The sequence below is a fragment of the Nicotiana tabacum genome, chromosome 15, assembly GCF_000715075.1.
Source record: "Nicotiana tabacum cultivar K326 chromosome 15, ASM71507v2, whole genome shotgun sequence".
NCBI lineage: Eukaryota > Viridiplantae > Streptophyta > Magnoliopsida > Solanales > Solanaceae > Nicotiana > Nicotiana tabacum.
In genome coordinates this window covers 21,708,894-21,725,010 of record NC_134094.1, presented here as the reverse complement: position 1 = coordinate 21,725,010, position 16,117 = coordinate 21,708,894, and the positions used below count along the sequence as shown (strand labels likewise).

General features: G+C 30.6%; 1 protein-coding gene across 2 annotated transcripts; it reads right to left on the bottom strand.

The window, feature by feature from the left end:
* Positions 1-211: 211 nt before the first annotated feature.
* Positions 212-8,117, bottom strand: LOC107832756 (serine/arginine-rich splicing factor RSZ22A). Of its 2 annotated transcripts, none has more exons than XM_075230658.1 (6): positions 8,001-8,117; positions 3,874-3,976; positions 2,971-3,059; positions 2,333-2,552; positions 2,141-2,251; positions 212-1,793 (listed from the first exon to the last, which is right to left on the bottom strand). In XM_075230658.1, the coding sequence occupies exons 1-6, from the start codon at positions 8,029-8,031 to the stop codon at positions 1,757-1,759; spliced, it is 591 nt and encodes a 196-aa protein (XP_075086759.1). In that variant the 5' UTR covers positions 8,032-8,117; the 3' UTR covers positions 212-1,756. The 2 variants fall into 2 exon arrangements, with proteins under 2 accessions (XP_075086759.1, XP_016516117.1); XM_016660631.2 differs by lacking the exon at positions 8,001-8,117 and adding an exon at positions 4,728-4,849.
* Positions 8,118-16,117: the final 8,000 nt, after the last annotated feature.

The following is a 16,117-nucleotide window of genomic DNA, read 5'->3' as shown; positions in this document are numbered from 1 at the left end:
AAGTCCATTACTAGCTTGCAAATATCTATGTATAGTTTAGCAATAAAAATCTGATAATTAAAATGTCAAAACGGGGCAAAATCCTCAAGAAAAGGGTGGCTAAGCCTATTCCCCTCTTTATTCTCAAGACATGAACCTCTCACAGATTGAAAATACATGTGAAGTAGACGTGCAAAAACTGAAGATTGTTACGGCTAGCACAATATAACAATTTAGGCAACTGGTGAAAAACCTTAACATTTCAAACTGTATGAATACAAAAATAGATCTTAGTACGATGCTCAACGCTGCTGCAAGCAGGAAATTTGGGAAGGGTGAGGGGCAAAGAGACAAGGTTTAATGACTTGAATTTCTACCAATAGCTGGCAACAAAGCAGCCCGTCCTGTGGAAGGACAAAAACCAGTACGAAGAGACGAAGGCCTGAAGGCAGGGAAGCTCTATCGGGGTTGAAAACCTCAGTCAGCTCAATGATGTATCCCAGGGGGTCAAAGCGGGCAATGAAACAATCCACACTATAGGTCAATTAAATGGAGATTGATGTAATCACTCCCAAGCAATTCACTCACTCTTCTAAATTTTTACAAAACCAAGGGCTTTAAGCAAAACGAAACTTCTCCAGAACTTGTTGGGAAGAAAAGAAAGTTTATATCGCGAAACTTTTCACAAAACAAAACAAATTTTAAAGGGGAAAAAAATATCATTAAAACCAAAAGAAAGAGAAAAACAGGAACATACAGCATACCAAAGCAAAGTGTACCACAGGTCTTACTTGGTTTAATGCAAACTCTGTAGTAGGTTATAAGGCCACTTATAAAAAAGAAAACTTCTATGTTAATTTGTGCGGAGAAGTTTACATCTTGAAAATTAGTCAAACTGACTAGCAATATTTTGATAAAAATTTGTTCCTTTCTCCCCATAAACACGGAGAGATAATGCTGAGGAAAAAGGGAAGCTTTTGATAAAGAAATGATGAAAAGAAAAAGAACACAAAATAGTTTAAATCAAATAAAGAGAAGCAGATTTTTATTTTTTAAAAAGGGAAAAAAATAAAGAGGATAGCAGCAGCATAAAAAGCAAAGGGAATCACAGGCCCATAGGTTGATGCAATCCTCGATGCCAGGAACTTCCATGAGTAAGATTCATAACTCTCAGATACCCAGCCCCACGACCTTGCTGAAGTGGCGATCAATTGTTTAACAAGAATGTGAGTTCCTCAAACCACTCTGTAACAGATTAGGTACCTGCCATTTGACTGTGATGCCATTCATCATCCTTAATATCTACTTAAATTACCACTACACTTTGAGGTGAGGCGTGTCATAGCCGCAGAGATTCAATCAAACAGAAGCATAGTGATGTAGTAGCTAGCTGGGATCCACAATCTTTGAAATTGAAGATCCCACAGCAGGGCAGTGAAGAACGAAACCACAGAGTGTGGGAGCAGAAAACCAACGAAGCAGTAGCAGAAGACACCTCAACACAAGAAAACAAAAATAAATTTTTAGCAGCATTCATAAGACGTTTTCATTCTCTAAAAGTAATAGATGCCATAAAATACATAAGGTCTAAGTCCCTAAGATAGTGCTTCTTAAAATGGGAAAAAGTTTAAGAAAATAAAAAACACACTTATAATATTAAACGAAATTGAAACCCGTTTAAGTTGAGGGCATGGCCTCACTTACACAGCTGCGACTAAGTCAAGCATAGTAACACATCCAAAAACTCCTGATCGAGACAAGAAATCATCTCTTCCATTCAGCTCCTGCTTCTGATTCGGTCCCTGAGGCCATTTCTGCATACAAAGCAGAAGAGAAGCTAAGGAAAAAGACAACATTCTTTATCAATACGAATGAATAAATAATATAACAAGTTTGTATTGCATGAGACCAAACATCCCGATTCAAAAACCAAAAATAAGTAGGTAACAACACTGACAATACCAATGCTACACGAACTAAGGCATGATGGACCAAATGGATACGAAATAATATAAATAACAATTCAAGAGACAAATCCTAATACATATACATGCACAAGTATCTAAATACCAAACTTTAACCAAATTTACACATTATTAAGAAAAGAATGTCCAATAAACAGAGATGACACAATAAAAGATTCCCAAGTTAGTAAGTTCACCCATTGGCATAAGGAACTTCATCTCGTCCACGGTAAGGAGATCGGCTATAGCTACGACCACGAGGCGATGGGCTTCGGCGTCTGGGCGAACGTCCACGAGGACTATAACTCCTGTTTCAAAAAGGAAATCAGGAGGGGAAAAGCGAATTTGTCATGTCCTGCTGTATATTGGAAATGAAGTTTTCTTCTGACCTGCGACCATAACTTGGGCTCCTCCGATATCTAGGAGGGCTGCGACTTCTACGTTTTCCAGGAGCTCCACGCCCTCGGCACTCACGAGCAAAATGACCAGCCTCACCGCACTCGTAGCACTTCAAATCAGAGCCTCCAGAGCGACCGCGACCACCTCCGCGGCCTCCTCCTCCTCCTCCTCTAGAATTGTGCGAGAGCTCCACTCTCCATCCATTCTTCCCTGTTTAATGTATAAGGAAGAGAACACCATCAAATGCTTCAATTCCCGACATATTTGCTGAACACTACAGAATCTATAGTATAGAGCGACAGCATAAAAATAAAAGTGATTATCAACCTAAAATATAAAACAAAAGGGATTGAACACCGGAAAAGGCTAAAATTTGCATGGCCATAAATAAGATAAATAAACCCATTCAGAAGGGTGAACAATATGAGTCTTGGCGTAAATGGTAAAGTTGCTGCCATGTGACCGGGTTCAAGCCGTGAAAACAGCCTCTTGCAGAAAAACAGGGTAAGGCTGCGTACAATAGACACTTGTGGTTCGGCTCTTCCCCGGACCCCGCGCATAGCGGGAGCTTAGTACATCGGGCTGCCAAAAAGAAGGTTGAACAATATGCAGGAGTAAGGAACCATACCATCAATTTCCCTGATTGCGTCGCGTGCATCTCTTTGGTCATCAAAGTCGATAAAAGCATAACCAGGTGGGCGTCTTGCAACCCAAACACTGCAAGCATTTATATTTTTGGCATTGCTAATCAGAAAGCATTATAGCAAGAAGAATGATCGAAAAAATAAGGAGTCAAATTCCATAAATGAAATAACCTCTAGTGATACTGAAGTGCAACCAATGCTCTTAATATCTAGAATTAATAAGCCAAATCCCTTTGGTTTAAATCTCAACATATCACTTTCTTTGACATCCATTAATCAGTGTTTTTTTATTCAGAAGAGTACGCAGCACAGACTCAACACATCAAATAGCAACAAAAGCATGGAAATTTTATACCACATCCCATTTCATTAGAAACTTCCTTCATAAGTTAGTTATGAATATTAGGAAATAATGCACTTGCGGTGTATTTTACACTCATTTTTTATAAAATTAGCAAAATACAACCTCCATTGCATATAAGTACTGTTTCAGGGAGACAGGTCACAGGTATACTCAGCAAGCTGGGAAGCTAGACTAATATAAATTCTTTTAGCTGATCACAAAATAAGACTTTAATGCTCCTCCATGTTAGATTATTAGTGCACACGTCATCCAAGAACTGACGAAGGAATCTACCAAACAATCCAAGCAATGTAGAACGAATAACTAGCAACTACTTATAATAGGTAGTAGTTGTAAGCAAAATATTTAGTTACTCTACTGCATAGGCAGTATTCAACAGCCAAAAACAAAATAAAGTTGCACCAAAAATCCTATACATAAGAGGTAGTTACTCTCTCTTCAATTCAACTAACTTGTAGAATATGCAAATAATTTCAAAGCACACGAATTACAAATGCAGAATTCAGTGTATAATTTGATTTACCTTCTTATAACTCCAAAGACACGGAATTCATCTTCCAGTTCTCTTTCAGTGACCCTAGGATCAAGATTTCCAACATACACCCTTGACATCTCGGAATAATAACCTATTAAAGAACACCGATTTCAGGCAAACATGAATAGAACCTATCACATTAATAACTAAGAAATTGAATTGCACTGTCAGAAATTCACCAAAATCCTCGGAAACAAATGGGTATTTTCAACTCTATTTTCTTGGTAGCACTGTAGTATGCTTATATTATTGCAGATTTGAGTTGTATACACTGATGATGTAATATCATGTTACACTGGTCACCAGCTCGATTATACCAAAAGAGTATTATATACAGTACAAGTGTAAAGAAATTTTACACTATCAGGTCATTTTTATTTGTTCTAGCAAGTAACCTGCTTTATTTTCTAAATTACAAGTCCCATTTTTTTATGAAGTGTAGAGCAGTGTAGGATTTCCTTTACACCTGTAAATATTCTTTGCCCGGTGTATATAAATTAAGCTCTTAATAAAAACAGTTACCTATAAAGCTGCTTAAACTATGCACAGATTAGAAATTAATCACAATAAAGGGCATCAATTGAAGAGTTCAATGAAACACTATTTTCATACACAAAAAAATCATACAAAACTATCCTAAATATCCGTAACATAATCAAATTAAATAAAATAAAAAACTTTTTTTTCCAATTCTGTGAAACTTCCAACAAAATTATGATTCGCGGAACTCACAAAATTAAGCATCTAAAGATAGGAGAAGAAGTAATAACTTCAATATTAAAATAACAGATCAAAGCATACAGATCTACAGGTTGGAGATTGATGAAAGAGGAGAGAGGAACCTGAAACCCTAGTGAAGAACTGCAACAACAACAACAAAAAAACCCTAGGCCACCCCGATTTGCTGAGAAAGTGAGGAATATGAATAGGGAATGTATAGAGAGATATTTTAGGGTCAATAATTGGATAACTAATGGATATGAAATGGGCTTGAAAACTGGACTTACTGGGTTAAGCCCAAGAAAGCTGAAACTCAAAAATGGGCCTGGGCCTTAAAGTTTGAAAAAATAGAGGACATGATCTCCCAATAAGTAATAACTACTCATAATTTGAATTAAAAAAATGACCACATAAATATTTATTTATAGATAGCTTAGGAGTATTATTTTTTCATTGATATTTTATAAAAAAACTCAAATAGCTAAAATAATCTATATTATTATAAAATGATGAATATAATGTCGGTTTACAACGGGATTATTCTTTGTAGATGCCTCCAGCGGAAACGAAATAATATTTCTATGTCATGCATTACTTGCAAATATCATATCAAAAGGCATGATACTATTAGCATTAAAAGCTAATGGTGTACCAACAACGATTTTATTGTGATGTCACCCACTTTAGATTTGATATACCTCTTCAAACAACTTAAATAACCATCACTAATATATCAAAGAAGAACAATGGTGCTAAATTTATAAGGAAAGCAAAATTGATAATATGGGATGAAACACTTATGGCTAAGTATCAAACGATCGAAATAATTGCCCAAAGTTCTAGAGATACATTAGATATTAATGAACCGTTTGATGAAAATTAATGGTTTGGGATGTGATTTATGTCAAGTACTACCAGTAGTTCTAAAATCGACAAAAGCAGAGACCGTAAAAGTTAGCTTGCCAAAGTTATACTTCTAGCCTCAAATAAAAAAGATTCAACTGACAAGAAATATAAAGTAAGAACAGATCCAGTATTTAATGCCTTCTTGCTTCGTGTCAGAAACGAAGAAGAGCATCAATTAAAAGATTATTTGATTCTTCATGAACACTTGGTTATCAATCCCAATGGTAATAGTAGTGCATTTAATAAGAGAAATAGTTCTATCATTAGATTAAAATGTAATTTGTGCAAAATGGCATGATAGAATTAAAAAGATATCGTAGCTAGCAGAAATAAATATGTTATCAACTAAATAAAAGGTTGATTGCAGAATTTTATAGTAAAAACAAGATGTTATTTTGTGTTTGACTCCACAAAAAATGATATCAATAATTTCTACCAAGAAGAATACTTAAATACTTTAATACCAAATGACCTTCTACCATACATGTTTGTTGTCAAGTTTATTCGTTCTTACGTATGTTAGTGCCACCGTTTATATAATAGACTAAGTTAAAATTGGTCTTCCATTGTATATAGGTTGATTTTGAAGAAAAATATGTATGTAATGCTACTGAAAAATTTAGATACGCCGAATAGCTTATGTAATAGCACACATGTGGTATATAGAAATTTTGATAATAACATTACATGCAAAAATTATGATACCGGTCAATGTGCTTCTAAGTATATTCTTATCCTTGAATTCAACTTTCGTCTTCCGAAACTAAGGAATATCAGTTTAAATTTGTGTGAAAATAATTTTTAGTATGTTTATGTTTTGCAAATATAATAAATAAAGCACAAGGACAAACATCCTAAATATTGGACTATATTTATCGCAGTATATTTTCTTACACAAACAATTGTATGTTGCACTTTCAAGAGAGATATCAAGATCGACAACAATAGTTCTGGTTAAGGTAGAGCAACCAAAGCATTAGGAGGAAACATACACAAAAAAATATTATCCACAAAGAAGTATTCGTTAAGATATCATCACATTAAATACTGTTAAACTATAATACATAATTATCCAACTAACATGACAAACTTGATCATTTGTGTAGGTTTTGATGATGTCCTTTTATTTTAAATTCATGTATTACGCTAATGTAATCATATTTTTCAGCATTTAGACGATTGTTGTATTATTATACATAAAATTTCTCTCATTAATTAAATTTTATTGTTCATTCATATAAATAAATGTATAAATCATCACGTACAATTATTAAGATACTAATATTTGTAAAACACTGCAAAATCGTATCTTATAGTTCACTTCTAGTTTGTGACTAACAAAACACCAAGGGATCATTTGGTTCAAGTGTTAGTTATGCGAGGAATATAATGGAGGGATTGTTTATATAATAATTAATAATGAAAGAATTTTAATTCAATGATTAATAATAAAAAAAGTGTTATACACGAATTACTTATTCTAAAAAGATATTTTTATTTTTAAATAATTCACTGCCTACATGGCTAATAAGCGTATTCTTATTTCACATTCGATTTAGCATAAAGTACCCCCTAAGTAATTATATTTTATACAAGATTTTCATATTAGGAATACCATCAACCTAACCCGTAAATAACGAAAAACTGGAGGATTAATTAGACGGTGAAACTAGGGAGTAATCAGTGTTCTAAAAGACGTTTTTGGGGCGAGGCACACCAAAAACGCGCCAGGGCGAAAGTCTTAAGAGGCGTACGCCCAGCAATTCAGGACGTACGTCCGGCGTTCGTGGCGTACGCCGCATTTGAGGCGAGTTTTTTTAGCGAGGCGCAATCCCCAGATATTTTTTCAAATTAAAACAAAATTTGTTGAATAAGTCTTTCATATAATACCCAAATTTTTAAAATTCAGCTTGGTAATTACTCAAAAGTTTTAAAAAGGATCTGAAATGTATTAAATTCTAAAAGTCAAGACCTTTTTTATTGATTGAAGCCCCAGTTCATGGTCTTTCCCAATTCTTTATCTTGTCTGCTAGTCTGTTAGCATCTCCCAAAAGCAACGAACTCAAGTTATTTGAGCTTCTAAGTAGCGTATAATAGATTGTTTTGACTAATTTTTTTATGGGGAAGAAACACACACACACACATATATATATATATATATATATATATATATATATATATAACATATTTATAAGTTTTCTTTAATTTTTATATAATTTTACTTGTTTATAAATATTTACTGTAATTATATTATTTTATAAAATATTAAAAATTAAATACCCATGGGGCTTACGCCCCGTGCCTCGGGGCTTATGCCTCGCTGAGGCATATGTAAAACGCCTCGCCTTACGCTCACGCCTTTTAAAACAATGGGAGTAATATTCGGAGAAATGTAAACACTAAGTAAACTTAAACTGTGAAAGTGATTGACATAATCTTTTAAATCTAATTAAGTTATAAGGTAAAAGAAGTGAAGAATTGCGACTGACCTTTTCCCGTGAAGCTCATGCACATACCCATGAACTAGCTAAATTTCTCAAAGTGTAAAACGAAGGAGAAAAAAGACAAGCGAAGAGGATTTAATTTGATCCTATCTTGATATTGTTTGAAATGAATTGCAGCATCTGATTCCAGACCAGACTTAATCGTTAAGCTTTAGCTTCAATAGGAATCTACAGCATTTCGGCTCCACGTAATGTTGAAGCCAATTAGGAATTTCGTTGAGGTGTTCAATATTTAGTGTACGTGCGTTGCACGTGTGCTAAGCGTCAATGCTTAGCATCAATCAATAAAATATATGTACAGAAGAATATGTAAATTAAATTATCAAATGGTGAGTTTTAAAATGCCTACATTAAGTTAATATTTTATGATAAGTAACGTCGTACATAGAAAAATATAGGGAATTATCATTTGTTTAAATGAATACCAAAAGAATAAAAAATAATTAATGACAACTCACTGAGAATATATTTTGTCTATGATCCTTCATCTTATTGTTTAATGTTTGCATTTTTAATAATTACTTATAACTTATTTAATTATATGATGAATTTCGAAAAGAATGACTTATATTTTCTATAAATTAGTTAAGTCAAAGAATGTTTTGGTTAATTAGGACTTAATTATTTGTTCTTAACATTAGAGAGAATAACTTTTTTTGGCTGATTCAAATCTTAATATTAGCTAGTCCCAAGTTTTAAATATTAATTGTAGTTATAATTTTTGTCCAACAATGCACAATATAAAAGCACGCTTTCTAAGGATTGTTATCGACGACCTCGCGTTTTAGAAAACCTTTCTATCTATTACAACCACACTCTCGTAAAATTTTATTTGAAAAGTTAAATATTTTTAAATTGGTATAGAAAATACAAATAAAGTCAACTAACTGATAAAAGATGCTCTCTTTTTTTCTCGCTGAGAAAATACGAATTGTGATATTACTTCAATCAATAAGAAAAAATGTACTAACTGTTTTCGACAAATTAGTAAAGAACTAAGAGTCTATGATTGTAATAAATTATATGGATTTCACGGGTTCTAAAAGAACTACATTAATACTATTCTAGAAGCAGTAAAAATATTAAATTTATGTTAAAATTAAAATCAGGTTTAGTTCTACATGTTAGACAACTATTTTAAACGTATATTTACTTTTTAAATAAAAATTAGTTTTTCAAAAGGTATAAAAGTTGGTGTATAGATCAATTTTCACTATGTGGCAATTAACTCTCTCTATAAAATTTTAGGTTGTTAGGTATCTTTAAATACTTATAGTTTTGTTATGTTTATTTTCTCGAATATCAACAATTATTTTTTTCCTATGAGAATATTTATTTTTCACATTCAAAATATGACAACTAACCAGAATGTTAGTTTTCAAAATAATTCTTCCACCTAACATTAACTATTCTTTTCAGAGCAAAAATCTCGTTGTTTTTTGATAAATACAAAACTTTGTTCTTTTATACTTTTAAACTTCATAATTTATTAAGGATGTTTTAATTTGGTTTGTTTATATCTAGAGAAAGAAACATACTTAATTACAAAGTTAATTTTGTATATCACACGTTCTTTGTATGGAGTTAGGATTATTTTGTATTCTATATGGAAGAAACATACTTATAATTACATGCTGGTAGTTATTTTATTCAATTCAAGTAAGGAAAATATTTACATAAATAAAATCTTATTTGATTTTAAATTATTAAATATTAGGACTTTCTAAATAATTCAAATAAGAAAGTATTTAATAACTATAATTTTAGTTGATTTAAAGTCCTAAATATTAGGAAAATAAAAAGTCCTAACTATTAGAAAAGTAAAAAATCCTAACTATTAGGAAAATAATTAAATTGCTAACTATTAGGAAAATAAAAAAAATCATAACTAGCAAAAGTAGGAAAACCATTTTCAATAGTGAATTTTGACTCATACCCTTCTTTAATCTTCCAATACATAACGGTTGTTTCCAAAGGTAATAGTAGTGCATTTAATAAGAGAAATAGTTCTATCATTAGATTAAAATGTAATTTGTGCAAAATGGCATGATAGAATTAAAAAGATATCGTAGCTAGCAGAAATAAATATGTTATCAACTAAATAAAAGGTTGATTGCAGAATTTTATAGTAAAAACAAGATGTTATTTTGTGTTTGACTCCACAAAAAATGATATCAATAATTTCTACCAAGAAGAATACTTAAATACTTTAATACCAAATGACCTTCTACCATACATGTTTGTTGTCAAGTTTATTCGTTCTTACGTATGTTAGTGCCACCGTTTATATAATAGACTAAGTTAAAATTGGTCTTCCATTGTATATAGGTTGATTTTGAAGAAAAATATGTATGTAATGCTACTGAAAAATTTAGATACGCCGAATAGCTTATGTAATAGCACACATGTGGTATATAGAAATTTTGATAATAACATTACATGCAAAAATTATGATACCGGTCAATGTGCTTCTAAGTATATTCTTATCCTTGAATTCAACTTTCGTCTTCCGAAACTAAGGAATATCAGTTTAAATTTGTGTGAAAATAATTTTTAGTATGTTTATGTTTTGCAAATATAATAAATAAAGCACAAGGACAAACATCCTAAATATTGGACTATATTTATCGCAGTATATTTTCTTACACAAACAATTGTATGTTGCACTTTCAAGAGAGATATCAAGATCGACAACAATAGTTCTGGTTAAGGTAGAGCAACCAAAGCATTAGGAGGAAACATACACAAAAAAATATTATCCACAAAGAAGTATTCGTTAAGATATCATCACATTAAATACTGTTAAACTATAATACATAATTATCCAACTAACATGACAAACTTGATCATTTGTGTAGGTTTTGATGATGTCCTTTTATTTTAAATTCATGTATTACGCTAATGTAATCATATTTTTCAGCATTTAGACGATTGTTGTATTATTATACATAAAATTTCTCTCATTAATTAAATTTTATTGTTCATTCATATAAATAAATGTATAAATCATCACGTACAATTATTAAGATACTAATATTTGTAAAACACTGCAAAATCGTATCTTATAGTTCACTTCTAGTTTGTGACTAACAAAACACCAAGGGATCATTTGGTTCAAGTGTTAGTTATGCGAGGAATATAATGGAGGGATTGTTTATATAATAATTAATAATGAAAGAATTTTAATTCAATGATTAATAATAAAGAAAGTGTTATACACGAATTACTTATTCTAAAAAGATATTTTTATTTTTAAATAATTCACTGCCTACATGGCTAATAAGCGTATTCTTATTTCACATTCGATTTAGCATAAAGTACCCCCTAAGTAATTATATTTTATACAAGATTTTCATATTAGGAATACCATCAACCTAACCCGTAAATAACGAAAAACTGGAGGATTAATTAGACGGTGAAACTAGGGAGTAATCAGTGTTCTAAAAGACGTTTTTGGGGCGAGGCACACCAAAAACGCGCCAGGGCGAAAGTCTTAAGAGGCGTACGCCCAGCAATTCAGGACGTACGTCCGGCGTTCGTGGCGTACGCCGCATTTGAGGCGAGTTTTTTTAGCGAGGCGCAATCCCCAGATATTTTTTCAAATTAAAACAAAATTTGTTGAATAAGTCTTTCATATAATACCCAAATTTTTAAAATTCAGCTTGGTAATTACTCAAAAGTTTTAAAAAGGATCTGAAATGTATTAAATTCTAAAAGTCAAGACCTTTTTTATTGATTGAAGCCCCAGTTCATGGTCTTTCCCAATTCTTTATCTTGTCTGCTAGTCTGTTAGCATCTCCCAAAAGCAACGAACTCAAGTTATTTGAGCTTCTAAGTAGCGTATAATAGATTGTTTTGACTAATTTTTTTATGGGGAAGAAACACACACACACATATATATATATATATATATATATATATATATATATATATATATATATATAACATATTTATAATTTTCTTTAATTTTTATATAATTTTACTTGTTTATAAATATTTACTGTAATTATATTATTTTATAAAATATTAAAAATTAAATACCCATGGGGCTTACGCCCCGTGCCTCGGGGCTTATGCCTCGCTGAGGCATATGTAAAACGCCTCGCCTTACGCTCACGCCTTTTAAAACAATGGGAGTAATATTCGGAGAAATGTAAACACTAAGTAAACTTAAACTGTGAAAGTGATTGACATAATCTTTTAAATCTAATTAAGTTATAAGGTAAAAGAAGTGAAGAATTGCGACTGACCTTTTCCCGTGAAGCTCATGCACATACCCATGAACTAGCTAAATTTCTCAAAGTGTAAAACGAAGGAGAAAAAAGACAAGCGAAGAGGATTTAATTTGATCCTATCTTGATATTGTTTGAAATGAATTGCAGCATCTGATTCCAGACCAGACTTAATCGTTAAGCTTTAGCTTCAATAGGAATCTACAGCATTTCGGCTCCACGTAATGTTGAAGCCAATTAGGAATTTCGTTGAGGTGTTCAATATTTAGTGTACGTGCGTTGCACGTGTGCTAAGCGTCAATGCTTAGCATCAATCAATAAAATATATGTACAGAAGAATATGTAAATTAAATTATCAAATGGTGAGTTTTAAAATGCCTACATTAAGTTAATATTTTATGATAAGTAACGTCGTACATAGAAAAATATAGGGAATTATCATTTGTTTAAATGAATACCAAAAGAATAAAAAATAATTAATGACAACTCACTGAGAATATATTTTGTCTATGATCCTTCATCTTATTGTTTAATGTTTGCATTTTTAATAATTACTTATAACTTATTTAATTATATGATGAATTTCGAAAAGAATGACTTATATTTTCTATAAATTAGTTAAGTCAAAGAATGTTTTGGTTAATTAGGACTTAATTATTTGTTCTTAACATTAGAGAGAATAACTTTTTTTGGCTGATTCAAATCTTAATATTAGCTAGTCCCAAGTTTTAAATATTAATTGTAGTTATAATTTTTGTCCAACAATGCACAATATAAAAGCACGCTTTCTAAGGATTGTTATCGACGACCTCGCGTTTTAGAAAACCTTTCTATCTATTACAACCACACTCTCGTAAAATTTTATTTGAAAAGTTAAATATTTTTAAATTGGTATAGAAAATACAAATAAAGTCAACTAACTGATAAAAGATGCTCTCTTTTTTTCTCGCTGAGAAAATACGAATTGTGATATTACTTCAATCAATAAGAAAAAATGTACTAACTGTTTTCGACAAATTAGTAAAGAACTAAGAGTCTATGATTGTAATAAATTATATGGATTTCACGGGTTCTAAAAGAACTACATTAATACTATTCTAGAAGCAGTAAAAATATTAAATTTATGTTAAAATTAAAATCAGGTTTAGTTCTACATGTTAGACAACTATTTTAAACGTATATTTACTTTTTAAATAAAAATTAGTTTTTCAAAAGGTATAAAAGTTGGTGTATAGATCAATTTTCACTATGTGGCAATTAACTCTCTCTATAAAATTTTAGGTTGTTAGGTATCTTTAAATACTTATAGTTTTGTTATGTTTATTTTCTCGAATATCAACAATTATTTTTTTCCTATGAGAATATTTATTTTTCACATTCAAAATATGACAACTAACCAGAATGTTAGTTTTCAAAATAATTCTTCCACCTAACATTAACTATTCTTTTCAGAGCAAAAATCTCGTTGTTTTTTGATAAATACAAAACTTTGTTCTTTTATACTTTTAAACTTCATAATTTATTAAGGATGTTTTAATTTGGTTTGTTTATATCTAGAGAAAGAAACATACTTAATTACAAAGTTAATTTTGTATATCACACGTTCTTTGTATGGAGTTAGGATTATTTTGTATTCTATATGGAAGAAACATACTTATAATTACATGCTGGTAGTTATTTTATTCAATTCAAGTAAGGAAAATATTTACATAAATAAAATCTTATTTGATTTTAAATTATTAAATATTAGGACTTTCTAAATAATTCAAATAAGAAAGTATTTAATAACTATAATTTTAGTTGATTTAAAGTCCTAAATATTAGGAAAATAAAAAGTCCTAACTATTAGAAAAGTAAAAAATCCTAACTATTAGGAAAATAATTAAATTGCTAACTATTAGGAAAATAAAAAAAATCATAACTATTAGGGAAATAATTAAATTACTATTTTGTCTAGTCTAAACTCTATTTTTAAAGGATAAAAAAGGCGAACGACATTTCGCTAAGGGTCTTCGTACTTTTAATATAATATAGATATATAAATGTATAAAAATAATATCTAACTTTTATACATTATATAATTTTTTATACATACATTATAATTCTCTGACGAATGGTGTCCATTATTAACCATCCTTGAGCTTTTGTGGCTCTACATCTGACATGAAACAATAATTTCAGCAGATTATATGTAGACCTACAAGTAGAAGCAGATTCAGGATTTAAAGTATATGAGTTCAACCTTTAAAAATTTTAGTATTGAACTCATTAAAATTTAAATTTTTTAAAATTATAGGTTTAGATATTCTTTTAATTATAATTTTAATAATTTTTTACTCATAATTTTATGCTTTGAGCCGAAAGTATTGCGTTTTGATAAACCCTGAGCCACAATTTTATGTGAATATTTGCACATTCCATCTTAGTATTAATTTGGTTCAAGTGGAAAGCCATCTCATCCAACACTTGCTTCAAATTTGAAAATTTTATATCAGCTGCCAAACACAACTATAATTATTGATATTAGAGTTAGGTTGATCTAACACTTGAAGACGTGACTCAAAGTGGTGACCTGAAACTAGAAAATGTTGCCTATTGTGAATAACTGGGCCAAAAAGAAAAACGGAATATTGTCTTGAATTTTTGTCTATGTTTGTCCTGTGGGCAGAATTTTAAGTTTAACAAGTATTATCCCTCGCTTACTTTATGGGCACCACTTTTAACCTTAAAATTCTTCCTATGGACAAGCGGGGTTCAAAAATTAAAGCTCACCCCAAAAAATATTATATTTCTGTAATTTTTTTGTCAAAAAAGTAATACTAGTTGTGACCAACAAAGTCGTCGGTCCTCAAGCAGAAAATAGAACTTTCCATCTAGGTTGTGTTTAGTATAAATGAAAATATTTTCTAGAAAATATATTTCAATTTTTTCAGGTTTGATTAACTTAAATAATTTTATTCATTGAACTCATTTTTTTCCAATTGGAGTAAAATAACTTCCCTATAAAAAAGAGGGAAATATTTTTCCAAATTTTCATGATTTTTACATGATCTTTTTCTAATTATACATAGGAAAAGGGATCTAGTTTATTACATGCTTGTTAGAGTCCACTTCCTTTGATGAGAAACTCTCTTTTATTTGACTCTCTTTTTATAAGGAATGGTGGTCCTGAGTTTGACTTGGTACCAATAATTGTATCTCCCTATTCACACGTTTGCAGCATTGAAATTGACTGCCAATTCCAATTCCCCAGTTGTTTATCCTTTCTTATCTTCCAAGCACACAAACTGATTGCCAATTCCAAAACCGAACTTTAAAAAATCCTATCTAATCCGATTTTATTTGAATTATAATTTCTTTAATTCAAAAATCAAAATTCAAGCCAAAATTTTCATATCCAGTGTGAATTACCCGAGTACCCACCCCTATTACAAAATGACCAGCTAAATATTGTGAAAGTCGCAACATGAACAAAATAAAAATAAAAGAAAAAAATTCAAGGATCTTAAAAGGGGATAATTAAAAAAGTACTAACTCTTTTTCATTACATTGGTATACTGACATAGCAAGATCTAGTTAACTAATACTCCCTCCGTTTTAATTTATATGAACTCATTTGATTGAGCATGAAGTTTAAGAAAATAGTTACCTACAAAACTTAAAACACGGTGCATGCGCATATATATATATATATATATATATATATATATATATATATATATATATATTGTGTGGCTATAAATCATTGTATAAAGGTAAATTATTTTCAAATAAGGAAAGTGGTCATTCTTTTTGGCACGGACTAAAAAGAAATATGCTCACATAAATTAAAACGGAGAGAGTATACATTATAATTTTATAGCTCATAAA

Coding starts and splice junctions, on each gene's coding strand:
- LOC107832756 (XM_075230658.1), bottom strand. CDS start 8,031: ATGGGTATGTGCATGAGCTTCACGGGAAAAG. Junction 3,977..8,000: donor CATGAGCTTCACGGGAAAAG/GTCAGTCGCAAT, acceptor GTTCTTTAATAG/GTTATTATTCCGAGATGTCA. Junction 2,553..2,970: donor CGCAATCAGGGAAATTGATG/GTATGGTTCCTT, acceptor TACATTAAACAG/GGAAGAATGGATGGAGAGTG.